The sequence below is a fragment of the Anguilla rostrata genome, chromosome 6, assembly GCF_018555375.3.
Source record: "Anguilla rostrata isolate EN2019 chromosome 6, ASM1855537v3, whole genome shotgun sequence".
Classification (NCBI taxonomy): domain Eukaryota; kingdom Metazoa; phylum Chordata; class Actinopteri; order Anguilliformes; family Anguillidae; genus Anguilla; species Anguilla rostrata.
In genome coordinates this window covers 30,069,163-30,096,436 of record NC_057938.1, presented here as the reverse complement: position 1 = coordinate 30,096,436, position 27,274 = coordinate 30,069,163, and the positions used below count along the sequence as shown (strand labels likewise).

Below are 27,274 nucleotides of genomic sequence, written 5' to 3'. Positions count from 1 at the left end.
AAAGGGACATCTCTACACGTAAAACCAACAGTAAGGTTTTATATTTATTCAATATTTAGTCCCAGATATTGACTGTAGAATGACATGGTATCATTTTTAAAAACTTTTTCTCGTTTATTTCGTTATTCAGTGAGCAGCGTTTTCACTGCTGTATAAGCATATCTTAGGGCTATTGTCGGGTTTATCTTGTTGCTATGACGGAATACGATTTTTTAGTGGTGAAAGAATATTTTTATGAATGCCAAGATAGACAATATTGTCCATTATGTCAAGGGGGGGGTGTTTTTTAGATGAGACTGCAGGGAGGGGGTGTGTGTTAAATGAACGACGGGAGCGACAATGGTGGGGCTGCGAAACTCCGTTTTCGGCATAGTGTATGTATCGTCACTAATGAACTGAAACAAAGCGTTTATGTTTTTCATTCTCACTTTGTTGCAGTAGAAAAACAAGTTGAGTTAGTATTAGCACCGCTGGTGCCACCACTAGGGGCTGTGCGCTAAGAGGTTAAGTTGCTGTGCGCTAAATCTTTATATTGATCATCATTGCTATTGATCATCATCGGGTAGACTACACAACCGGAATGATGAGGTGCACGAGATTAGATAAGTTTTTTTTTCTCTTCCTCTTTCCAGGCTTTGGATGATGTAACCTGCATATGGAATAATAGATGCCAGTTTTGAGTGTCTCATGCATTGTCGTGTTGTCAGTGATCACATTTAAATTTATTTGATTTTGGGGATTTATGTTATGGCACAGGGATGATTATTAGCAAAAACCCTAGACCGGATATAGGGTTAACTTTCTTATGGCTCTGGGCCCTGATCCTCATATCACTCCTTATGTTGTCTGCATTGTTAAAAAGATGGTTGATGCTTGACAGGGGCAACAAGTTCTTGTTGAGCTATATTTAATTTTATAGGTAGGCAGGCAAAGGCTAGCAATACAATCTTGACATTTCACAGTGCTTCTAATTCTGTTTATGCAAAAAAACTGATTTGTTTCAAAATATGCAAAAGGCCACAAAAAATTGATTTGACTCAACTAGCTTAATGACAGTAATCAAAATGCTATATAATGCTTTTTTATTTACGGGGGCAGGTGGCAGTGAGTTATTGTCTGGAGTTTTAACACTGGCTCTGTCCAGCAGGCTCATTTCATCCTCTCTCTTCACCTCTCTTCACTCCCCTTGAAGTTGCCGTGTCCCTTATTTTAGTTTTCCTCCAATTCCACTCAAATCTCAATGGGACCGAATTTTGTTTTACTTGCCACAGTAGTGATGTACAGATTTTTGGAATTGACACTTCAACTCCCACTAAATGACCTGTTTTTGGAACATCAATATTTAATCTGTGAATTTCGCAAGGAGCATTTGAAAATCATGGGGGGACATAGACAAAATTCTATTGTTTGTAAACAATCATGCATCTAGCACTTCCTCATTCTTCTCCACTGCCGAGAATGTCAGTAGTCAACTCAGTTTACGTTACCTAATCACTAAAATATGGCAAGAAAGTGTGGTGTTTCAGGTTGTAAAGAGGATTTTCCTGAAAGGCAAAGATTTGGGCACCCTCTTTTCTCTATGTGCCAGCCACTACTAGATATGCTATACAAATTTATGATTAAGAAAAATGCTAGCACATTGACAGATTGCTATTTATTTTATTGATGTTTGTTATTCAGTTAATTGCTTTATTAATAATAAACAAATGGAAATTGACTCAGGTTGAGTGTTATCATCCTTCTGAAGGTAAGTAGCCTACATCCCACAGTCCCCTTGTCCCCCAACGCTGTGTCCCCCAACAAGCAAATTGTTAGCAAACCTTCCCATCAAAATTAACATTTGAAATAATGTGACTCAATCAACACCTCTTAGTTTAAACTAACAGTGCCCTTTGAGTAAACCTGCACTAGTCCAATAAGCAGTGAGGGAAGAAGCTTCATTATGGATCTTATGACAGCATTTGAAATATAATGTAACCACGTAACTTCTAGTAACCTAGCAATGCTTGTAAACAAAAGATGGCGATCAGTCAGGGTGAAGACCACAGAAGACAGAACAACAACTGCTAATAGAGCAACGTCATATTTTGTGGCTTGCACAAATACACAAAATGTAGCTTGCAGATTTAGCTGCTGCTTTAGATTGTGTGCTTGCCTCAGATTGAACACCTAACAATTAACTTGGCTCACCTCACTCTGACTTGAATGCAACGTGCCTCTGCAACTTTCACTCTACTCATCACTGTCTTTCCATTTGTCAAAATCTTTGTTGAATCCCTCTGAAACGCCAGTTGTACCAAACGTATTTCAATACGGAGAAAAAATTCTCACACATTGCCTAATGTTAAATTATTTTGATCTGCTCGCACCAGATTCCAATGTTTCATTTGAGGAATTGGTGTTAGCCATTTTTTGTGATGAGCTACTGTATGTAGAAGTAAGCGTACTGGAAGAAAGTTACCCCTACATCTGGTTTACATATCACTTCCTTCACCATATTCTTACCTGTCATCTCACCCATCTCTCACCCTTGCCTCAGCAGTCTCAACTGCTTCTCATCCCTCTCTACCTTCTGCAAACCCTAGCTTATTATTTGTATGTCTGACAGATGATGACGTCCTGCAGATATCAAGGCCTTTTTACAATTACCCAGTGATTAAAAACTACTACACTGGTCGACGTGAGGAATTGCTACGACTCTCTAGGTAGGTGTCTTTTATATCTTACAATTTTTTTTTTACGCTAAGGTTATTTTTTGGCAGAACTAAATATTAAAATGGTAAGAACATAAGCTTTGAATCATATCTGCAATTCAAAGTTAATGGGAGCAATACCCAGTATAAAAGTATAAAAAGTACCTCCAGATGCACTTGTGCCATGCCAGTCCAATGGTGTACAGAATAATACTGAACCACATAAAAAAATAAAAACGCTTGCCTGAAGAATTGTGAGGCTGCAGCACACTGAGCTTTTCATCTGTTTAATACATTCAGTAGTGACAGGACAAGAATGATCTCCCGTATTATACCCAGTAGTTGAACAGATATGTGCTTCATCTCTCCCAAAGTATTTTTGAAGTATGTAGCTAGGGATTCTTTTTTGATCAGTGAAGTAGCTCTGTGGACCTTCTGAAACTGAGCCCACTCTGTACCTTCCAGGGGGAAGTGGTGTTCAGATTGTCTCATGATTGATGGCCTGGTGGGCCAGTATGCAGACTGCCTCAGACACCTGTGGAAACGGGATGGAGGAGGGACTGGGCAGTACCCACCCCCAACACTGCATGTATAGCCAAATTCATTTCATACACCTCCTGCCAAAAGGTCTTAGACCACTTCATATGCAACCTATGCTAAACTTCATTTATTTCTGCTGTGATTTTACAGGCTTTGCTGGATATCTATCTATTGGAAAACATGGAAGAGTCAGCCAAACATGCTATTGTATCCTCCTTGCCATGTATGGTCAGTATCTGCTCCTGAAAATTAATTAATCTTGTATATTTAAGCCAATATGTGTCTATACACACTAAGGCGGGGTATTGGCAATGATCTCAAGGTTCAGTTTTGATTACTAAGTTTTGTTTCGAGATCAGTTCAATTCTATTTTGATTCATCAGTTACAATACCAGTATTACTTGAATATGAATATTGATGAGCGGTTTTTCCTCCCAACATTGCTCATCGTTTTCCTACCACTAAAGGGTACCTATTGGTCACTGATTACCTGCAAACTAGATAGGATGTAGCACTGTGTCAAGCCTGGTCTTGAAAACCTGTCTCTGCTACATCACCTGGCGAGCTGTATTCTCTGTGTGAAGAAATATTTCATAATGTGCAGAATCTGCCATTTGGTTATTTCCATTTATGCCTCTTGTTCTACTGACTGACCTAAACCTGAAGACACTCTTGTAGTTCACTTGGTTAATCCCTTGAATTCAGAAGCGTCAATCAAATTCAAATCCGTTGACTAAGTTTGAAGAGATTAAGCATCTGAAGTGTTTCCTCATAACTTTTATCTTTCATACCAGGAACCAATTCTGTTGGCCTTGTTTGAACCTTTTCCAGAGCCTCTAGCCTATATCTTTCTTGTAGGATGGCACCCAGGACTGCACATAAGTGTGGTCTGACAAAGGTATTGTATAAGATCAAAGTATAACTTATACTCAATACATTTGGCTATATATCCCACCTGTTGGCCTTTTTTTTTTTACTGCTGAAGCACAATCCTAGAACCTGATTGGCTTCGATCAACTGTTAGCCCCAAGCCTTTTTCAAATTGACCATTTCCAATTTTGTTCTTTCCATAAAGTATTCCTGCCTTATGTTATTATTTTCCATGTGTAGAACCTAAGATTTAGCTATATTCACTTTCTTTTGCCAGCTTTCTGCCCACTTCTGGATTTTGTTTAAATCATCTTGTATTACTGTAGTAGATTCCAACTGTTATCTAAACCTCCCAGTTTTATATCCTCTGAAAATTGAAGTAATTTACTTTCAACATTCCAATTGAGGTCATTTATGTAAATAAGGAAGAGCAGTGGTCCCAGCTAAGATCCTTGTGGGACTCCACATCCCACAGTACCCTGCTCAGTTAAGATCCCTCTACTACTCTTTGTGTTTTACCTTTTAGCCAGTTCTAAACCCACTCTGAAATACCTCCTGTTTTCATTTTGACAATGTTCCACATGAGACTCATTATCAAACGATTTTGGAAATCCAAGCATACAATATAAGCCTTGCTACAATAAAAACACTTGGTAGCCTCCTCAGAGAGTGCCAAAAGGTTTGTCAGGAATGACCTTCCCTTGCGAAAACCATGCTGACTATCCCTTAGGATGTTATTTTTGGAAGAAATAATTTTATCTAATCGTAGATTCCATTTTTTTACGTGTGATGCAAGTTAAACTGGCATGCGTGCAGTTTCCTGGATCAGTATGGTTCTCTTTCTTATATATATATTAGTATTAGATTACCTTGCTTCCAGTCATCTGATATTTCTCCAGTTGTTAAAGACTGAATAAAAATAAGCAATGGGGGTGTCTTGTGGCGTAGCCTGTAGAGCACTGTCCACATGCTCATTACGAGCCGCGACGTCAGCGGTTCGAGTCCGACCGTGCGACCTTTGTCGCACGTCTCTCCCTCTCTCTTCCCTGTTCTTCCTGTCTCTCTAAACTGTTCTGTCCAATAAAAGCTGAAAAGCCCAAAAAATATTTTTAAAAATAAATAACTGCCAATGGTTTAAAGATGATCTCACCAAACTCATTGAGTTCTCTTGTGTTTGACATCGGGCCTGTTGTCTTATTTGTCTTTAGCTTATGTAATTTATTTAGTACTTCTCTGTCAATATCCGCTAAGAAATTCTGAATATGACTTCTGACCTATTAGTAATCTCCTCTCTGGTGAACCTTTCCAGAAAGTAACTATTCATGGCATCAGCAATATCCTTATTCTTCTAATGCAATGCTCCTTCTTTTGTTGTATATAAGCATCCTAAAAGTTTCTTTCAATACTACAGTATTGAAAGAAACATTTAGGATTGCTTCTTGCATGTTGGGGAATTTTCCTTTCAAAGAGCCCCTTTTTGCTTCCGTTTTGAACCTTATAATACATATTACAATATTTAGCCTAATTACTCTGTGCTATCATTTTTATGTACCTTATAAAGTTTGTTCTTTTTCCTCTGATTCTCCCATATAGCCTAGCTTTATTCATCCACTGTGGAGACTGCTTTTGAAACTGCCCCACTTTTTTTTCAGTCATGCAATCCAGATGTTGTACCCAGTTTATATTACTTAAATTCGCTTGCATCTGGTTAAAGTTGGCACCTAAAATTTAGGGGACACCCTCTTAATTATCCTATATCCACCTGTGGCAACCTTCAACACTATGATGCAGCAGTCAGTGCTTTATAATGAGGAGAGGAGAGGGGGCTGTATCAAAAAGCAAAAATCTGATGAAAAAATGCATCAATACAAAGATCAATCTCAGGATTTCAAGAATTGATATTGTTCGTCTGAACAGACATCGCAGATAATTTGATAATTAAAATCTAATATTTTATAATATTTTTAATAATAGTTTACCAAGTACACACTTGCAAGCTTGGGCAAACACACATTCTCGCATATAGTTTAACACCAATCATGTTTGCGGCCTTGACAGTAATCTCCACTCAGGTTATATATTTGTTGCTGGACGTCATGTACTCTTTACCTAATAAGAGTGGCACATCGGTAGAGTCTTTCCCCACAGCGTTTGCCATCCCCATTGGCCTTGTGAAGCTGGTACAGGGCTTGTGGCTGCTGGATCACCTCGACCATGAGGTAACTTGGCAATTGTAGTGCCACATGCACTAAATGTCATCTAAAATGTTTGTAAATGTATGCACACGGCAGTTGAGCCTAGACTTTAGTTGCCTTATTCCATGGGTGGCCATTCCTAATACTGGAGCCAGAGTCTGCTGCTGGTTTTTGTTACTCAGTACTTGTTTAATTCAAGCCGTTTATTTTAGGTTAGCTCACCTCACATGGTTTCTTTGTTCTAAATTGGTGCCTGATTTTAAATTCACTTTGGTATTCCCCATTGTATTTGCATTAATACTGGCAACATCAGCTGTCCCTGCTGACCATAATATTAATTAGAAATAACTAACTACAGAGGATAATAAATTGATAAAAGGGAGTACTAACATCAAAAGGTCTGTCTTTGAACTGATAAGCTGATTTCAGGTTTAGGTTTTGAAAAATAGAGGCATAGAAATGCATAGAAATGCAGCTAGCCATAGTTGGTTAATTTTTATACACGCATCCATGTGAATGTTATCTTTTGCAAGGATGTGTGTCTTGTAGAAATTTTCCTGGATCTTTTTCTTTTATGAGGAAATAAAACATCAAAAAATGTCAGACCTTTTGACATTAGTGCTTTAAAGCTCTTAATTTTAGCAAGGTCCTGAAAATTAATGGGAGTGAATTGGGGAGCTGGACAACCGGGAGGAACAGCGATGCTGTTAACAGTCATCAGAGACAGCTGATGTTGCTTGTATTTTTGCTATGCAAAACAATGGGGTGTTCATAAAATTAATTGTTATACTAAAGTGAAATATCCCTTTAAGTTGAAACCAAATATCTAACGGAACCCCTCTCATCTCAAGAGGGGCATGTCAGGGCTGTTTCGTCTCTCCATTGCCGTTTGTGTTTGGAGCTATTGCTATTTGAACTGAGTGGACCCCATGTGTATTGAATGGTACTTTACACAATATTTCTCTATACATCAATTACATTTCACTGTTTGTTGGTGGTACAAGCTGGTCACTTTCCCCATTAAGAGACATATTTAGATGACAGCCAAGTAACAAATAACAAATTCAGTAGGCTGAAATTATCATTATGCCTTGTAATGAAAAGAATAAAAATGTACCGATCATAATGTCTGTGGTTTCTCACTTAGTGTATCTGGGAGTAGACATCCAGCTTTTGTTGCCGGCCACAACCACAGCTAACTAAAATTTTTGGAAATGGATGAAGACTAGAATAGATGGGGTTAACAACTAAATTCTTTCTGTGTGCAAAAATCAATCAAAATCAGTATGTTGTCTTGGGTAACAGTGCAGTTGATCAATTTAAACCGATTGGTCACAAAAAAAACATGACAATAGATGTCATAGATTTCCTGCTGTACCTGCTTTTTAAGTGTGTTTTGCATAACTTCTGACCTGCTGGATTGGTCCCCCTCAGAACTCTGTGGAGCTCCTCCTACATCCAGCCACCAGTCGCTCCCTATGGGCATGGCAGCATGGGCGTGTCCTACAGGCACTGATGTGCCAGGGGCAGCATGCCATTGCTTTGCGCTACTTGCACACCATGAGCCCGCATATGTCCTCCACCTGTCAGGTCATGCTGTGTCTTTCTGTCCTACTCCACAACAGGTAACACCCACCTTTCTGTTTGTGCTTGTATACCTCTCTGTAGTTCTTTTAATCTTTTAGTTTTTTTCTGGTAGGCCTGTGTAATATATTTGTTAAATATTTGTCTTTGTTTTTTAAGCTCAGTAATACTCATCACCACCCTGTGGTGTATTGCCTTTCAATCTTTTTTTTATATGATACCTGATACAGTAGTAAACATCTGAATTTTAGAGGTAATGTGAAGTGATTCCATAAAATGTATTTATTTTCTTCTGGTTCCCCAGGGGTTGATTTTTGGCCCCTATATACAGTGCCTTTGGAAAGTATTCAGACCCCTTCACTTTTTCCACATTTTGTTACGTTACACCCTTATTATAAAATTGATTAAATTCATTTTTATTCTCATCAATCTACACACAAAATTCCATAATGACAAAGCGAAAACAGTTTTTTATGAATTTTTGTTTGCCCTGTCTTTTGCCATGTTTTTTCGTTTTTATTACCTACTATAATACATCATATACAATAAAAAACCGTAATTAACACCACCCCGTGCTGCGGTATATGCTTAATAATATACGTAATTAAGGCTGGGTGTTTGTCACAGAAAATAGCCTGCTGGCTAAAGTGACAAATCATGCGCACTCTTTCAGATTATGTGCAAGCTCAAAGCCTGGATTTCTCCTCAAAGGCTACTATATTGCTCTGAAAGACAGGTTTTCCGCTTGCAGAGTGCTGTAAAAGCACACACCAAAACAATGTGTATCCACAGAGTTTTGGGTTGCACACATGGCTCCTCGATTTTCGTGTGCATTGTTCTTGTTTTCCTCTTGTGGGTTTTGGCATTGATATGCTGCCATGCTATGACCTTGCTGGTATTTTACTGTCTTGTCATCCAATAGATATTGGCGGTAAATTTATTATTTTTTCTGGAATCATTTCATGTTGCCTGTGTGAATTCAACGGTTATTCCTTCTGATCTCTATTGTCTTGGTTTAACTAGTGCTCTCCCCCTCTGTGCTGTGTGCCTGTTTTTGCGTGTGGTGTGTATGTATGCATGTGTGTGGTTGTGTGCGTGCGTACAGGTGCATTGTCGAGGCCTGGGCTCTGGTCAGGCAACACTCTAACAAGCTGAACATCCAGGAACTGCTGAGGTTCCTTTATGAGACTTGCCTGGAACTGGGCCTGATGGAGGAGCTGTTCAAACTCCCCCTTGGGCTTGCTGAACAGGTACAGGTCTTTGTTTTCCAGAATAGTTAATAGCATCACACATTTGTTTTTTTATCTGAGTTAATGATATTAGCTACTATATGATGCTGTGTCAATTGCCAACGCGTTATTGCAAGCGGGTGTGTCATCTAGTCACGCGTCATCGTAGCAAGCTAACCAGACAGTAAAAACACCGATAAAACACTTCTAACGTGGATCATTTTATGCCATGTTATCTAGCTTTGTCTTGATAACATGAGAGAAGGATTGCTGTTGGAGAAGTGAATCAACCAACAGTTAGCGCAGGTAACCTGCACGAAAGTGCATTGTAGTTTTTTTCACGTATTTCATCCAGTCAATTTAATTTCATCTAACGTTACACTTGATTCACTCTTTGGCTCCGCTAGATAATGTCTTACTCTTTGAGATCATGTAGTAGAAATAAAATATAATTCATTTAACTTACTGAGAATATATAATAAGAAACAATGAGGCTGTGTCAATAGCTAATGCGTTATTGCGAGCGAGTGTGTCATCTAGTCACGCGTCAGAGCGCATTGTAGTTATTTTCACCAGCGAATTCTTACGGACAGGGAAGCTCGCTAGATAGTCTTACTCTTTGAGATCACGTAGTAGGAATAAAATAAGAAAATATAATTAATGTACTGAGAATAGATACTAAGAAATAATAACAAATTAATAACACCAACAACAATAATAATAATATTAATAAAAATACATGTTTGAAACTGGAAAACTGACTTTTTTAAATTCATTTTTTATAGATGGCTGGAAAAGAATGGAGTAAAAGCAAGGTGTGGAGTTATTTTGATTTCACACACTTAAAAATGGTGTTAATATATATATCATCTTTTACTTTTTTATCTAAAGTTCTTTGTGTGTTTATTTCTATTTTTATTTGTTTGCTTATAAGTTGAATGTTCTTAAATATAGAAACTTTCATAAAATAAGTTTTTCAAATTGATTTGAAAATGTTGCACTTTTTGACAAAATATCGGTCAAAACATCGGTAATCGGTGGGCAGGGACTCTCCAAAATCGGGATCGGCATCGGACCCAAAAATCTGGCATCGGTCGGGCTCTACTTTAGTCTACTAAAGAGAAAATTGTAAATTCTGCCTGCCCTAGTCAGGAGCAACAGGACGCAAAGAGTTGGTTACATAAGCTTAACATAATGACGAGAAAAGGCCATTAACCCCATCGTTGCTCACCAGTTTCTCAAAAGGGATCAATAGCTGCCATTTGAACCCAATTCCGATTTAGAACAAGAGATGTTGACAAGAAACAAAGCCTGTGCGGAGCAATACAATTTATTAAACCACATTTAAAGCAGTTATAAAGTTCAATGTGATGAATGTATTAAAACAGGAGAATTGTCTGTTGGATTGAATGAACATTTTCAATTGCAGTAAAACTACATTTTTACAAAATCAATGCATAATTGGTTGCAATATTGAGCAAAATAATTATGATAATCGTTCGTCATAATCATGTAGCCTGATGCCGTTGTGTTCAGTACTGGCACCCTCACTTAAAAAATAGATTTTTTGATACTTCTTGTTCAATATGTGAAATTGATTTGACCTTTAAACTCATTATTATTGTTATTATTATAATATTATAATATGTCAAAGACATATGTCTCTCTTGATTTAGCATAGTTACCCATAGATGGATGTTTATCCTTAGAAGGACATGCCTCCCTCTGGTGTACATTCAGTCCCTTTTGCAGGGGTTCAGATGTGAAGCCAGCAAGAAATAGGTGTCTGGTATTTTTTGCTAATTATCTTTTTTTAACATGTTGATCCAAGCTAGGGCTGGCCCGAATGCCATTTTTTAGGCTTCGGACATTTGTTGGTGTTTTCCAAATGAAGCTCCAAACGTTCGTTCTCACAAAAACACGTTTAAAAATTAGGAATACCGTAGGCCTATTTGCTTTCATAACTGAAAGCTGCAGTTCATTATAGATCCAGTGGGGTGCGACATTGTATAGCCTAGCCGTGAATGAAGGGTTTCAAGTTTCATATGCCTGTTTATTGAAAGGATAAAATAGCACAACAGTTATTTCCTAAATTTAATTTTATTGCACAAAGTCATAAAATCAGCAGATCAGTAGCCTAGTAACAGAAAAATGTAACAGGTGCAATCTCAGCACGATACAGTAAAAAAAACAATCACTGTCGGACAAAGCACTCTGGCAAATAAAAATAGCTAGCCGACAAGAAAACATTGTGCATACAACTTTATTAAATAATAAGTAGGCCTAGCTTGGAACATTTTCAAAATGTTTAAATAAACGAATGGCCTCGCTCGGCCAAGGCCATTAATGTAGGCTACGTCTGAATAAATAACCTGACAATATGAGGACATTACAACGAGCGTCCAAAAAAACAGAATAAATTATATAATCAGAAAACATGAACATAAACATAAACAACCATAATCAACATGAACATAGTGGACACGGAATGTCTCGTGACATAATAAAACAAAGCCTCACCTATACTCTCTTCAGGTTGTGTGCCAAGAAGACTAGTTTGTCCACATTGCCAGGGAGAAGGGAATTCCTCGTCTTATTGACAATATATCCAGCCTGGAAAATATGCATTCCGAATTAGCCAATGCAAAGTTAGCTAGCTATTTCATTAACTAACTGCCTAGGCTAGCCTACTAGGCTAGCTACAGAATATCTTTTCACCGACAAATTAATTATAGACATACTTACAGATTTCAAATGAGCACTCAGATTTGTTGTGTCGCCGTGGTATGCCAGTTGCTTGTTACGTATTTGACATTGAGCCTTTTTCTTGTCATCGGTAATTTTGAAGTGTTTCCACACAGCCGATTTCTTCGCAGTTGCGATTGTGCTAATGGACACGTGGGCTGAAACGTTTGTAGTGCTGGCCCACGAAATTGCTTTTTTATCGACTAGGTAAATGGTCCATAATGGAAGCAGTCTGGCAAGTGGTGTTGTGCCATCGCTGGTTCTCTATTTGCATAGAATGAACTCCATCTTTGTTACATCGCCTGTTTCTTGCCTCAGATGTTTTCAGAAATATGTTTTAGTGGACAGTTTGCAGTAGGTAGAAAAAGAAAGTTTATCAATGTTCTGCTGTATTTTTCCATTGTGAATAGGGGAGCCAAAACCAAGTTTCGCACAGAATCTATCCAATCTGGTGTTGGCAGTGCTCCATGATAGGCTACTTCACTTTTCGTTTTGATCCCATAGAGGCACCTATCTGACATAACCTGCCCCGACTTCAGTGTAGCGAAGGCAAAAAATGTTTGAGACTATGAAAACATAACCTCTTGTGACTTCTTAAAGCTCTTGATACAAGGAATAGCAGTTTGCAAAAGCTAAAAAGTAGTTTTAGATGTGCTTTAAAACCATAAAAGGTTTGTTTACTTTTGTATTGTAAATACATTGTAAACATTGAAGCAAAATAGGCCTGTATTTTGAGTTATGGTGGGGTGAAAGCAATTAAAAGAGCACATTGTCCATCTAGAAGTTCTACTCTTCAAGAATATAGGACTATATAACCAAAATTGATACTCAAGAAAAGTTACATATTGCATCTTTAAAATGGACATTCTTCTGCTAAATTAACTTAATTACCATGACAAAATAGTACTTAGAATGTTTTATCTTTTTATTTAACAATAATATAATTTTAACTGGGTCCACATTCAAAGCCCTCTCTCTCTGTCTCTCTCACACTCAATGACAGAGTTTACCTGCTTTGTCCATGCACTTAATCCTCCTCGACTTCTCGTAGAAGATCTCTTGTACTCTCCTGTATGGAAAGCCTAGGTGGTGGCCCATTGATGCTTAACCGCATGCATGCAGCCAGATGCTCCCCCTGCAGCCTGTTCCTCAGGTCTGTCTTGATCTGAAATTTAAAAAGAACAATATGAACTTGTGGAGGGACAATGGGGATTACATTTTTAAATCAGTTTTAAAGCTATTTAAATTCTTACTCTTTTCATTGTTGAAAAGTCCCTTTCAAAGTTGACAGAGGAGATGGGGACTGTTAGGGCAATCGCTGCCAGCTGACGAAGGCAGAGATAGAGCTGTCCCCACTCCTCCTCCTGGGCAACTAGCTTGCCATGATGGAGAGCTGCTCCATACCCTGAAAACATAAAAGATTTTTCTACGAACATTAGTCCAAAGCTTCCCAGTCCTCCTCCTGGATCTTCGTAATAAGTTGTGTGGTAGTAGATACCTGGAATTCCCCAAGCAGCACGTGCTGCTTGTAGGAGGTCCACTGCTGTAGGACAGTGGCCTTGGACTTTTACAGGAACTGCTCTGTGAGGATGCTGAGCTTGCCCACGTTGGTCTCATCATCCTCACTGGCAGCTCCAGGTTTCGGCACACTGAAGGCCCCCAGAACCCCCAAGTTCTGGAACCTCTTCATAAATCCTATGGTGGCCTGGGAAAACCCTTCACATGGTGAAATTTTGACACATTGATTTTTTTATATTTCTGAAAACTAGGAACACTCCCCTATTCATATATTTTTGAATGATGGCGATATCTCTCTCAGATCCAGAGTTAGGAGCTTTTTAATTCTTCATGTGTCTAAAAGTAAAAAGTGAGAGAAATGGCTTTAAAGATTCTGTTCTATTACATTCTAATTTTGCTGAGGAGCATGAGACAAAAATTTCCTAACTAACTTAGATGCTTGATAAATGTATTTTTTATTAGCTAGTGTTATCTGTATTAATTTCTGGACACTGTAGCAGCTTGTGAGACTACTCCTCTCGTTATGATCATAATTGTTATTAGAATGCAGCCCTCTTTGTCAGCTGTAGCAACTGTAGCCTAACTTAGTTTTGCTAGCTCACTACATTCACAAAACCTTAAAAATAAACACTTTCCCTTTCATTTTCATGAAAAAAAATCACCATGTTGTAGTATGGAAATGGAAGTAGTTGAATCACTCAGACATTTTAAATGCCTAAAAAAAATTTGCGCTGTTTTGGCGATTTTTCAACAATTTGCGGTCGCGACATCCGACTGGTTTCTCCAGGCCACCGTTTCAATCAGATGTATTGTACCATTATAACAACAGCTCTAGATAAAATGGGTAGGCACCTACGTAGCTTAACTGGAACAGGCTCCGCTCCGGCTCAAACAAACACCGTTTATTTTCAGATAACGTTACATGTTTATCACATTTATTTTTTACTTGTTCGATCAGACAACCACATGACTGGCATTCCACTTGCCCGAACAGAGTTTACTAGTCCCGGGGAAGCTGGCAAGTGTTAATGTCGAGCCCAGAGAAACTATTACTTGCTGCTTGCTAATCCCCCCTTGTGTTAATCATGGCTAGCCGGCATTAGCCTGCCGGCATTAGCCTACCTGACTGCTCTCAACAACATCATTCTGATTCTCGTTTCTCTTCCTCTTCAAATATTGTCGGATGCCCATCTGGAAAATTTTATTGACATATTAGGCTATAGGATCCGCCAGTTGTCATCACCGAATGATAGTTAACGTCACTGCTTGAGATGGGCAGGAGCTGTCGGGACTTGTATACGAGTACCGACACTTCTTTTGATTACCAACATTAATTTATTTTAAACAGTATGTATTTTGAGGAATAGGTACTGGCACTTATACCTTTTCGTTGTCTTTCGCTCGCTGAAGAGAAAAAGTATGGTAGTATGGTTTTGAAAGCACATTTAGGCAGAAATATTTAGAAAGTTTAACATTTTTTATTTAAGAATTTAATATATAGGCTATATATATATAATTTTTTATTTTATTATTTAAAAAAAAAAAATTTAAATGTACGGTGTGGCGACAAAGATTTTGCCGTGGCGCTACGCCATGGCGAAACCTTACCAGCGGAAAAATACATTATAAAAATACATTATAAAACACAAAAACAATTTTAGGATTTCTTTGTTGATTTTCAGAATAAATGTGTCATGTATGTTTATGGAGTGAGACACCCATTTTGGTACAAATGTGCTCTTTATTTCAACCTTTCAATCATGTCTGTACTATTTATAATTTGGGAGATAATGGGATTTATTTAGGACCGGGGGTGGAGGGGGGGCTCTTTAAAAAGCCAGGGGTTTTAAGTGGGGTTTAAGTTCTGTCACGGTGTAAAACCTTTTTCTCTGATCCACCATAATTATAAATCAGTTTTTAGCACAATTTTAAGTTGTTGTGAGGCCTAGCTTGCTCCAGGCTGTGCACGCACTCTACTTTTCAACACAGTCTACATCACGCATGTTCCTGGCAGATACGCAGTTAGCATACTTGCGAATGGCTGGACCCATCAACACCAATGAGGGCTCTTGTTTAATTTGTTCCATAAGTTGATTCACTTATAAGTAAAGTAAACCTATTCAGATCAGCAAACACCTGCTCTACAAAATACTCCTGTACTAAAGAGAGCATGGGTCGTCAGATAAACCAGCCAGCTGTAGCTTGAATACGAGTGGAGGCATTATGGATTACAGAAACATTTACCTAGACTAAAGAGCCATACAGACACAAGTACTGGATATACCAAAAGGGAATGCAATGTAAGTACAGCACATATGGACATTTAAAACCTTTTTCTGAATGATTTATTTGGTGAACTTGAGGTACTGTTCTGAAAGCTGAAAGGGTATATAAGCAAAAATTTCTTCGTTTTAGTCTAGTTTTAGTTGACGAAAACTCAAAACATTTTAGTCTAGTTTTAGTCGACAAAAACTCATTGTAGGGACTCCCTGCGTTATATTTGATGTTTTCTATTCAAATTAATTCAACTAGGTTAATACAGGTAATGGAAATTGGATGCAAGTTGTCAGGTTGTATCAAGTATGGATGGAGTGTGGCACAGTGGGTAAGGAACTGCGCTTGTAACCGAAAGGTCGCAGGTTCGATTCCCGGGTAAGGACACTGCCGTTGTACCCTTGAGCAAGGTACTTAACCTGCATTGCTTCAGTATATATCCAGCTGTATAAATGGATACAATGTAAAGTGCTATGTAAAAAAGTTGTGTAAGTCGCTCTGGATAAGAGCGTCTGCTAAATGCCTGTAATGTAATGTAATGTAAAGTATGCTGGAATTTCAACAGATGTAATATAGTGAGTGGCTGTTGCAACTCTTAAAGCAACATTTCACTCTGTTAACACTTATTTGTGTAATATCCTTACCTTAGCTGGATATCTGTACCCTACCTAGCCTCTCTCTCCCATCAATGTGATGCTGCTGTGCTGTCCTCGCTGCTACTAAGCTAAGGATATTGCACAGATAGAAGTGTGGAATGTTGCTTTACTCAAAGTCAAGAAATGAAACATTCTTTCTTTGACTATTGTGGTTATATTTATTTTCTGAAACTTCACATAAAACCAAAAGAGGTATGTATTTCTCTCTCATAATAAAACCAAATTAGGTAGTGTTTTTCCAGACGCTTGCTTTACAGTTTACAATGTCTTTGACTATCATATACTTTTAACAGATTTTCAAGTTTGAGTTACACTGTGTTGTTTTGGTTTAAGTCACTGTGTAAATGAAAAACAAAAAATGGTAAAGCAGAATTCTTTAACAATCAGAGTCTCAGCAACAGATACAGTATGATAGCAGTAGCAGCATTAACCACCTCGAGTCTGTTTTAATTAATTTTCCTTTATTATCAAGCGTGCCAACGATCGGACTAATCAAATGGCAAGTAGCCTAACACATAGCATCTTCATACCGTGTTAGGGGGATTAAATCATAAATTCAATTTATCCGTTAAAAATCAGTTTTAATCACCAAGTAGTCTACACTTAACAAACAAGATACACCAGTCTGTTATCTACCGTGTTAGCTTTCAGAATAACCAGCAAAAACAAAACCTGCACTTCAATGTTGTTTACAGTCTACGCATTGCAGATATTTGCCATGAATACGAGTGTGGAGAAAGAAGTGCATGTATCTGCAAATAATGTTGATTAAAAATGTGCACAATTTCACACTGCAAATGAAAATACATGTAGGCTATAAGGCCTAGGCTACTCACTGAAACTGCCTATTTGGGGAGAGCTGGCTATGTATGATAGTATTGAGTTGCCTATTTTGTGGATTAATTGTATTGATACTCAAGGACAATCAGGGGAAGTGTCCGCCATTGCTTAGTGATTAAAACAGATTTTTCTAAATCACATTTATCATTTAATCTCCCTAACACAATGCGAAGAAGCTGTGTGTCACTTTCCAATTGATTAGTCAGATTGTTTGCATGTTTGTTAATCACTGAAAATTAATTTAAACAGTTTGAGATCAATGATTAGTTTAAAGGAAAGTTTTGTGCCCCATCAATTTTCAGCTCACCAGTCGCCGCTGCAACCATTATAGGCTCTGCCTACCTGGCCTTAGAGCTAAGAAATCAAACACAAATATCTCCCATATGAATTGCTGTGCAATCTTAGAACCAATAGATTGCAATTTAGCTATACGGCTAGTTTTGACAATGGAACGCGGTGCCAATCCAGCTGATTGCATGACTTGCTATCCACTGGTATTAGGCAAGCTGGACTGAGGTAAGTTAGCTGATGAAGCTAACGTTAACTAGCCCAGCCAAGTTGGCTTGCTAGCAAGGTTGCTAATTTGCGTTAATGTTAGCAATAATTATTAGCTAGGTAACGTTAGCTAAGTTGATATTGAAGTTGGCTTAACGTTAGCTAACTTATATACTAACTAATTAACATTAGTTATCATTGATGTAAACTTACCATGGCATAAATAGCAGGGTGGTATGCCTTCAGGTGTCTCTTCAGGTTGGTTGTATTCTTCCCACCTAATTTGTGGTCGCAGGGTTTCTCTCCCGTTACTAGTGTGCATTGTGTTTTCTTTTCTGCTGAATTGTTAAATAAAGTGTGTATATCGGTTCTCCTTTTTCTGCCGAGGCCTTGAACTGGTGTTGAAGCCATCGTATTATCATTAGTCACTCGCTAATTTGGTGCTCTTGCTTGCAGGTGTGGCACGTGTGTACTGGGTGTATCATCTGGGTGGAAGGGGTAGGACCCGGGCAGCATTCATCCAATGACAAGGATGCACTGCTTTGCTTACATTTTTCAATATACCGGTAGATGCATGCATGATTGGAAAAAAAGAATTCATGCAATTTCAATGTCTGTTAGTCCAGCATTTCTCAACCTTTTTCCTTCCGCGGCACACTTTCTATTAATTTACAGAATCTCATGGCTCAATGGCACACCACTCTCAAAAAGCATAAAAAATAAACACCCTGCAGCCCTCCTCCATGTTGATGTGATGTGCCAACAGTAGGCTTTTGTGAATGGGATTTGTTCATTTAATTTTTTTTAAATTCATTTGAACATTACATTTTTTTTAAGGATTTTTCACACAGCACACCTGACCTCGCCTGACGACACACTGGTTGAGAAACGCTGCGTTAGTCCACCACTAACGTTTTAGTCTCGTCTCGTCTTGTTAAAGAAAATTAAAATAGATTTACTCAGTTTTTATTTTCTAAGATCCATTTTCGTCTTGTCAAGGTCTTGTCTTAGTCATGGGAAAAAGGTTTGTTAATGAAATTAACACTGGAGAGTACCAAGAGTGAAATGTTGCATTTAAACCTGGGATTAGGGTAAAATCTAACACTGCGGGGTACACCGCTTAATAGCTTAATAAGTTAACCCAAAGTAAGGCAATTCAATACAATTCCATGTTATATGATATAGTCTTTAATTTATTTTTTAAATTATGTTTATATGTTTTTCTACCTCTATATCGGTGAAAATTTATCGCAAGACTTACATTATTCTCTGGTTAATATCTAATGTCTGTTCGATCCAAACAGCTGTTTCGGTCGATTTCACGTGTTACCACATAGCCTAAAGTTAAAGTTACAATCTCGAAGATTTCCGTTTCGTTCTCTTTGGCAGTACCAATGGCGAGAAGCTGTAATTGCAGGTGTGTTTTTGGACCTCACTTCCCATAGATCCAACTGGATCCAACCAGTGTCGCCTGTGTGACGTCAGTCAGTTGGCACCTGGGCCACGCCAGCTATAACACTTACTATTTACTGAATAAGAAATGGTTGATATGAAAGTAACGTTATGTACACACTCATTCATTGTCTAACATTAGGCTAACTTAAGCTGTCTTTACACTGCTGAGCCAGGTTAAAATGCTGTAGCAGACCTGGGGTAGAATTAGTGATGATCAATTTCCACAAACGTTCTTTATCCACCTTTTGCCCGGTATGAACATCTTTACACTGTAGAGAAGAATTCGCGGGATTCGCTGTGGCTCGTGCAATTGTGTGTCTCGTGCACAATAAACAGTCTTTTTCGTGAATGATTGTTGTGTGTTATTTTTGAAACAACTGCCTTGCAAAATGTTACCCCTGGTCTTTCTGGTTTTGCTAGCTAAACTGTTCGAGGATAAAGAGCTGGGTGTTAAATTAGCAATCAGAACAAGAAGAATTAAACAAAAACAAAGGAGATTTCATCAAAAAAGGGCATCAAGGCTGAAGGAACATTTGAGGAAGCGTAATAAGATAACAACACCAATCCATACTGCCGTATTCTTTTATTTAGTTTTCTCCGGCTTGACATCTTTACACATAAATCAGACCTGGCTCTGCTCCACCTATACCGTGGCTTTATTCCGATCATTATAATATATTGACGAACTTGATGGAAATGTAAATAACGGTAACGTTAAGGCCAGTTCAGATCAATGATTCGCAACGGGACGAAACGGTTTTAGAATGTTGCAGAGAAATTTGCAGCGGTGTGAACTGGTTAGTTGCAGAGCATCTGAAGCCGTTGCCTGGGGTCTCAAAAGACCCACTTTATCAAATCGCCAAGTGCAGTTTTAGAATGTTTACAGTCAGACGTCTTGGAATTTTTTAAGTTGCATCCAGTCTCGTTGCGAACTGGCCTTTAGTTAGCTACATTGCAACGTTGTCAATTTTTTCCCGACCGTGAAAACTGCCTGAATTGTTTACATTTTGGACAGATGTGGCTATAGAGTAAATCCATCGTTGTTTCCGTCGCAGCACTTTCGACTGAAGTAATATCGGAAAAATCCTAAAATTGCTTCTTACGGTGAATAGTGCCTGACCGGCAACCGTACAAATGTGTTAACACAGCGGCAAAATTAGGCTATATCTAGAAATACCATCATTGGGGAAAAAACGCTACGGTTGAGGGTCAGGCACTCTTCACTGCAAGAAGAAATTTCAGGATTTTTTCGATATTGCTTGTGTCTAAAGTGCTGCAACAGAAACAACGATAGATTTACTCAGGAGCTACATCTGTCCAAAATGTAAACAAGTCAGGCAGTTTTCACGGTTGGGAAAAATTTTATGACAACATTGCAGCAAGGTAGCATTGCATTCGCGAGACTGTTTGCGAGGTCGGTAGCGTTAGCTAGCGTTTTTTTTTCACTGTTACAATCTAAGCTGACATTAGATTGTGTTAATTACATTAGCTAGCTGGCTAATGCAACGTTAGCTGATATGAGAGATGGATACTGTGCGCAACGTTGTCTAAACTAATGTTGCCTTTCTTGACATGGTCCGGTAGCTAGCATTAGCTGTGCAAATAGCAATTTAGTAACGTTACATTGTCATCAAATGTAATACGAAATAAACAAATAATATGACCTCATGTTAAACAAAAACTTTTTAGGGTTCCATAAGCCCCCCCCCCCCCTTCTCTGTTATTGTAACGCTAGCAGACACTGGAGAAAACAGTACGCCGCTTGCACAAGTGAGTTGAAGAGCGAGCCTGTTGCGTTAGCTCTGCCTACCCTCTCTGGCGGACCAACCACTGATGGGTGATGGAAAATGCGTCACTAACTATGCACCGCTTGTAATTTTTTCCCGGGAATGTCGCCACAGACACCCAGTTCTTTAATCATAAATTATTATAATAATATTAATATAAATGAATATAGTAATAGGCTCAATCACCATTGTGTTACCTAATTCGGCGATAGATAGTGACTTATTTTAGAGATAGAGATAGAGATTTATTTTAATGAAAATCTTCAAGATTATTACTTTAAGTTAAATATATTTATGAACATCCATCCATATACCCCATTTAAAAGCCAGGGTTTTTTGTAAGAATACATGTCAAACCTATGCTGATTTGGAATCAGGAGATAAATAATCGAAATGCATGCATTTAAAATGTGATGAAACCACCACTCATCCAATCCTTTCAGTTCAGTTCAGTGCAGTCATGCAATTGTTGTGAATGTTGGACTAGTGCATTATAATTTTTCTTTCTTTTTCACGTGAGCTGCATGGAGACATTTTACTTTTGTGAGCAGGATCACTGGCATTGAATGATCTCCCCTGGTTTTATTTTGTTTAATAAAACTTCAAGATACTGTTGTCATTTAAGCTAATTATCTATAGGTTAAACCTGACCCATAATAAACATTTAGGCAATGTTCTAATTCTGATGGAAGAAAATTCTAACAAGATCCTATGAGTTTCTCTTATTTATGAGATTCATCAAACTCTTTTTTTTTTTTTTAAAGCAACAGCCCAACTTTGCACCTCCTGCAAAAGAATGTCTTTTTTGAGAAACGTCTGAATCGTACATCATCCGAGTCTTCCATTGCAGTGTAGACTACGGAAATTGCTAACATGCCCTGCGCAATGTGCACAGCTCTTAAAGGGAATGAAATGAGGTCATTTGATTGGCTATTAACAAATGCAGCTGCACCATACTCACTGATATTATATTTGGTATAACCTCGCCCTGTTGGCAGTTGCGCCATGCGTTTTATGCTGTGTGCTGCTCTTCTCTGGTCCCAAAAATACCAACAATCTCAAACCACGCCCAGTGCCATTAACCGTACTCATACGCTATGTAACTTTGATTCTGGAAAATAGAGCCCCTGGTTTCAACCTTTGATAGAGAGTGTTTGGGTGCACAACATTTAGCTTGGATGACTGCCTTCTTGTAGCCATCAGTCATCTTTCTACTAATAATTTGCCCCTCTCTTCAGCTGCAGACTAAGGCTGCATTCAGACCAGATCAGGCAATGCGGCACCTCCCCGCAGGGTTGTGCGGAGGTGTGGGTGTGTCACTACATGGCCCATTTGTGTGACGTCATGTTGTAAACTTTAACTCAAACAAATGGACACAAACCGAAGGAAGCTTCTTGCTATTGTTATTTTGCAGCATAAACTGCAAGCCAGACGCAGACGTCGAAGCTGGGTACACAAAATAAACCAAGCTATAGTCTCTCTTCCATATCTTCACAGTTTCTCAGTAAACAGCGGAATGCTACGTGGTAATTTAAACAAGGCTCTTCTTCCCGTGGGTGTCTTCCGCTCTGATCGTCAGCTTACGTGATTGGCCACCGCAACGTGACGTCTGGTTGCGTTATGGCAAAAGTTGACTCTGGTTCTACTTCAGACACTCAAACATGCTTTACTAATTGATTGATTTTAATGATGCCACACACTCGTCCAAAGCCTCCAGTACCACAGTGTAATTTAACCTCGCTGTTTTGCTGTAGGGAGGGTAACCTTTTTTTTCCCCCTCAATGCTTCATTTAGCCATCTGTAAATGTAGCGCTGGTTTGCATTTACAAAATTTGAGAGCTCTAATTTTCTGTCTAAGCACAATGTCTAAAAGACAATTCCCAACAACAGTCCACAAAATGTCTCAATCTACATAATGTTGGAAGGGCCAGACTCATACGTATGTAAGACATCCTACGTACATCCAAAGGGATACGACTATATATTAAACATGCATAATACTAGAATTTCTTGCTCTTTTCCCACTTGTCCAGCAGTCTAGTCCTCTCCACTGTTTTGATTGTACTTTAGCATGCTCTTTATCTCCAGTGTCTCTATGACCTTAATCTTTCTCCTCCCCCCAGGACTGTCTGGATGGCTTTCTGCAAGGCAGTGGAGGGTCCCAAAATCATGAGCTGCTCATGGTGCACTACCTTCAGCAGGCAAACTACGTTCCGGCACTGCAGCTCAACCAAGCCCTGAGGACGAGCCTGGTAATTCAATCTACTTGTTCCTAACAAGTCTCACTGTTACAGAAAACTGTGCTGTGAGCTGAATCGGCTTTGCCCTTCATTAACTCTGAACTATGAACTAGATGAATTATTGGGATGGCAGGTATGCCTTCCTGCCAAGTTACAGCTTGGTGGGGCGACATGCCCTATATCTATACCGCACCAGGTTTTTGGCACTTTTCAGAGTTTCCTACAGAAATAACCACAATGACCACAGACTCTCAGCCCTTTAAAACATTAATTTATTTACCTTCTGACCTCATGGCAACAAACCATATTCACAAAACTTCACACGTCCACATAATAAAGCCCCAAACTTATGGGATTTTGCGTTTTTTCTTCCTCCTTTTTCATGCCTGGTTACATCATCACAAATGCTCCAGGCCTACAAACAATATGTCTCCCCTTTGGACATCTAGCTACACCTAAATTCCTGAAATCCTTTCTCTAACATTTCACATGCAAATTACGAATGAGTATCGTTTGTCTCCCTGTGATCACAAGACTGAATACAGACAGTATCTAAACATTTGAAAGGATGGAAATCTTTCCGCGAACATAATATATATTATAGACTGTATTTTCACATACCTTGAAGACATTCGGTAAACCGGCTCGATTTACTTGTAATGTGAGTTTTCTAGTCGGCTAGGATATGACCAGCCCATAAGGAAGTAAAACCTGAGTTGAATTACGGTTGAATTTAGCTAACCAAGTCTTATGTCAAAACATGTCAACCTATATTTCAACTCCTTTAGATATTTACATTCCATATACGGGCTTGTGGTCACAGGGCTACCTTCTTTAAAAGCACAGGCAAATGATGGATTTAAAGAACGTTTTCTTATTGCAAAGCCGTTCGTGGCCATTTAACCCCTTTGTGCAATCCCCCTAGTAGTCTGCATGCAGTCGTACCTAGATTGCTAAACTCAGACATTCATTGCTCCTGCAACAAAATTGAGTTGAAAACACAAACTCTGTGTTCTAGTTTTATTACTAGATGGTACACGACAACTATGCCGAATTCAGAAAAATCAATGTTCTACAAAATCCAGCATTCTAAAGCAGTTAAAACGGCAACATTATTCTTTCGATTTTGAATTGTTGTTACGTCCCCTCCCCTTCAATGTCCAATTTCGCAATTGATGGCAATGTTGAATCACGGTACTAGTTAGGCTACTGGCTTCATTTAGGGTTGCCCACCGTCCCGCAAAATACTGAATTGCCCCTTATTTGGACAGTAGAATAAGCGTTCCATATTTAACTCGTGGCTAAGGACGCATTTTCTTCTGTATCTTTGTAATAATAATTCAGCAATTAGCTAGCTAGCTAGCTAGCTAGCCGGGATAAAAAAGCATGCCGTGTGAGACCATTTTGATCTAAAACCCAGCTGAATTTTAATATTGGCTAGGTGACAAGTGACAGCGAACCTTAAATAAAGCTAGCTGGCATTCAAACCCGGTTTCAGAGTCTTGGAAAAACGCTATGCACCATTTTAAAAAGCAAGACAGAACTAGGGAAATTAATTTTATTGAGTTATGGTTTCATGCAGTTTTCTTAAATAATGCAATGACGTTGTTTTCATAGAACTAACAACCAGAATTTTTGCTTAACAACAGTACAAATAGAACTACCAACTAGAATTTTTGCATAACAACGGTCCAAATAGAACTACCTACAAGAGTTTTACTTGACAACGGTAAAATAATATGCCCAAATGGCTGTGGAAGAATATTTCAATTTCAGGTGATGAAGTCGATAAAAATAAACAAAGGGAAAAAACAAAACAAATGTGCATAGTTTTTTTTTTATTCAGTCATTTCAATGTATTTTAAAACATATTTTTCTAAGCCTAAATTTTCCACTATGAAAGTTCACCCAAACTGTCTGGGCGTGGTAATGAGAACTGTCAGTTAGCTATGATTGACAGACCGTGCCCCGTTACCATAGCTACCTCCATGATACGCGCTTATCTTGGGAGACTGAATTTTCACAAGCTAGCTAACTTAGTATATCAAGTATCGATAGCTAAGATTGGACTTGTATTGACTTATATCCAATAATCATTTTTGCTAGCTAGCCAAGTTTAGATAAAACCACTTCTATAACATCCTTATGAAAGCAAACTAGCTAACGTTATCGATAACTTTACATTACGCAAGCAAACTACATAGCTAGCTAACGTTAGCTAGCTAGCTATAAATGAATATAACCAACCAGAGGTAGTCTAACAGTCCTTAAAAGGCACTCTAATAAGTGAACCTAACGTCAGTCAAATATTTGCATTGTCTTGCCTGTAAGCCAGCGGCACAAACTATGGGTCACGAGTTATCCATGGGTCCCCAAATATGTGACGGGTGCTGGAGAAAAGGTCCGCAAGTCGCAAATCTTGAAATCGCGCTACCGTTTTCCTTTTTTTCATATTACGAAAGTTAAAGTGTTGAAGAAGTCATTCAATAGAATAAACAATATTTTTAGGGTCACTAAATACTTATAATTTGTCAGCAAAGTCGGCTTGTTTTAGTGATTCTTACAGCCGGGTTTTGGAGGCGTGATGGGGGTGCAGTTTAATTAGCATGTTTGATTTCGTTGGCTATTGTCACTTTGTTTCAGTCAAGCCACCGCCTATAAATAAAGCCGTGTGGTAGTAGCCTATGTTTGTTTACTCTGTGAGGTTGCTACAATGGCGGACGCTCAATCAGTAGGTGAGAGTATAAGCTTTCTAACGATGTATAACATGTCTAATTTTGCTTTTGGAATAGCGTTTTATAGGTTAGCGTAACCAAACATTTTCTTACCATGGCATTCGCTCTACATATGGTAGCATTAAAAGACGTTGCACCTAAAGAAACATTGTCGACAATTTTTCGTAATTCCTTGGAAAATACCATTATTATTGAGGACTTCTGGGCATAGCTAAGCCATATGTTTGCTGATAGACCTATCTGACATCGTTTTCTGGAGCAAAACAGAAGCGGATAGAACTGTCATTGATTTACTGTCTGTCTCCATCTACTTAACATAGATAAGATTTCATCATTGCTATGTAAGTATTACTGCTCAAAATATTTCGTTATATACGTTATTTTAGAAATTGAGTGTCTTTAAATAGGTTAGTGGTATTATGTAATGTTTAAATTATATCTGTGTTTCATCTTAAACCTTCATAAGGGGCTCATATGCTTTACAATGGACAAAAAGCATTATATTCCTTTTTGGAGAGATTTTGGATTTGTTTCTGGACCCTTAGCTATTTTAGACCAGTGTTAATAATTTAGACATTTTGGGTAGATTTGAAGATGCTGGGTACACTGCTTAGTTTTTGCTTCATAGATCTTTAGTAGTTCTACATATCCACCCTTAGATTTTATGAACTTGTGGTCAAGAAGTTTTTTATCCAGGACATGTATACTTTAACCCGCAATCTCACAGTATTTCATTGCGAACTAAAAAAGTTCGCAATTAAATAAAATTCATTTTAGATTTTTTGCCTTGACCACTGCATTTGTGGCATTTTATTTCTTACAAAATTATGAATATAAAGTAATCTAAGCTAGTATTATAAATGGTACAAATGTATTGCTTCATTTAAGACATTTTTCTAGTCTCTGTGGTATTCACATCTGGAGTTATAAAGCTTTAAATAGGGTAATCCCTAAATGGACAAGGATTTACAGGTACTCTAGCGGGGGAGTGGTTGGGGTGGAGTTAACTAGCTATTGTTCCCACCCATTATCTCCCTGTGAGAAGTGTGAAAAGTTCAAGATCTTTCAAGGGGATTTTCTCTGCTACTTGATTTTAGGAGTACCAACATTCAAATAAGCATATCTTCTTCAACTATTTTCAGATTTCAATGTATGACACATTTGAAAGTTTATAATCTGCACTTTCATAATCAGTAAAAAACTGAAAAATGACCTTGCCCTACTTGAGGACCAAAACACCAGCACCTATCACATATGATATAGAATGACAGCAATCTGACTGACAGTAGGTAGGGCAAAACGGAGCTTTAGAATGTCGCCAGCAGCGTATGCGCGTGAGCTCGACAATACATTTCTCACAGAAAAGGTAGTTTATCGTCTTTTTTTAGTTTGTTACAGTGGTGATAGAAGTGACAATA

General features: G+C 38.4%; 1 protein-coding gene and 1 long non-coding RNA gene across 4 annotated transcripts in view; one reads left to right on the top strand and one right to left on the bottom strand.

The window, feature by feature from the left end:
* ahctf1 (AT hook containing transcription factor 1) overlaps positions 1-27,274 on the top strand; it is a 224,363-nt gene that overhangs the window by 103,564 nt on the left and 93,525 nt on the right. For all 3 annotated transcript variants that reach the window (XM_064341031.1, XM_064341029.1, XM_064341030.1), the window contains exons 17-23: positions 2,609-2,705; positions 3,159-3,282; positions 3,384-3,440; positions 6,176-6,322; positions 7,733-7,923; positions 8,988-9,132; positions 23,005-23,133. In XM_064341031.1, the coding sequence (XP_064197101.1) occupies positions 2,609-2,705; positions 3,159-3,282; positions 3,384-3,440; positions 6,176-6,322; positions 7,733-7,923; positions 8,988-9,132; positions 23,005-23,133 (890 nt within the window). The remainder of the gene's footprint in view (positions 1-2,608; positions 2,706-3,158; positions 3,283-3,383; positions 3,441-6,175; positions 6,323-7,732; positions 7,924-8,987; positions 9,133-23,004; positions 23,134-27,274) is intronic.
* LOC135257900 (uncharacterized) lies at positions 12,529-13,209 on the bottom strand. The gene is made up of 2 exons (XR_010330811.1): positions 13,110-13,209; positions 12,529-13,021 (listed from the first exon to the last, which is right to left on the bottom strand). It is a non-coding gene; the product is annotated as an uncharacterized LOC135257900 (long non-coding RNA).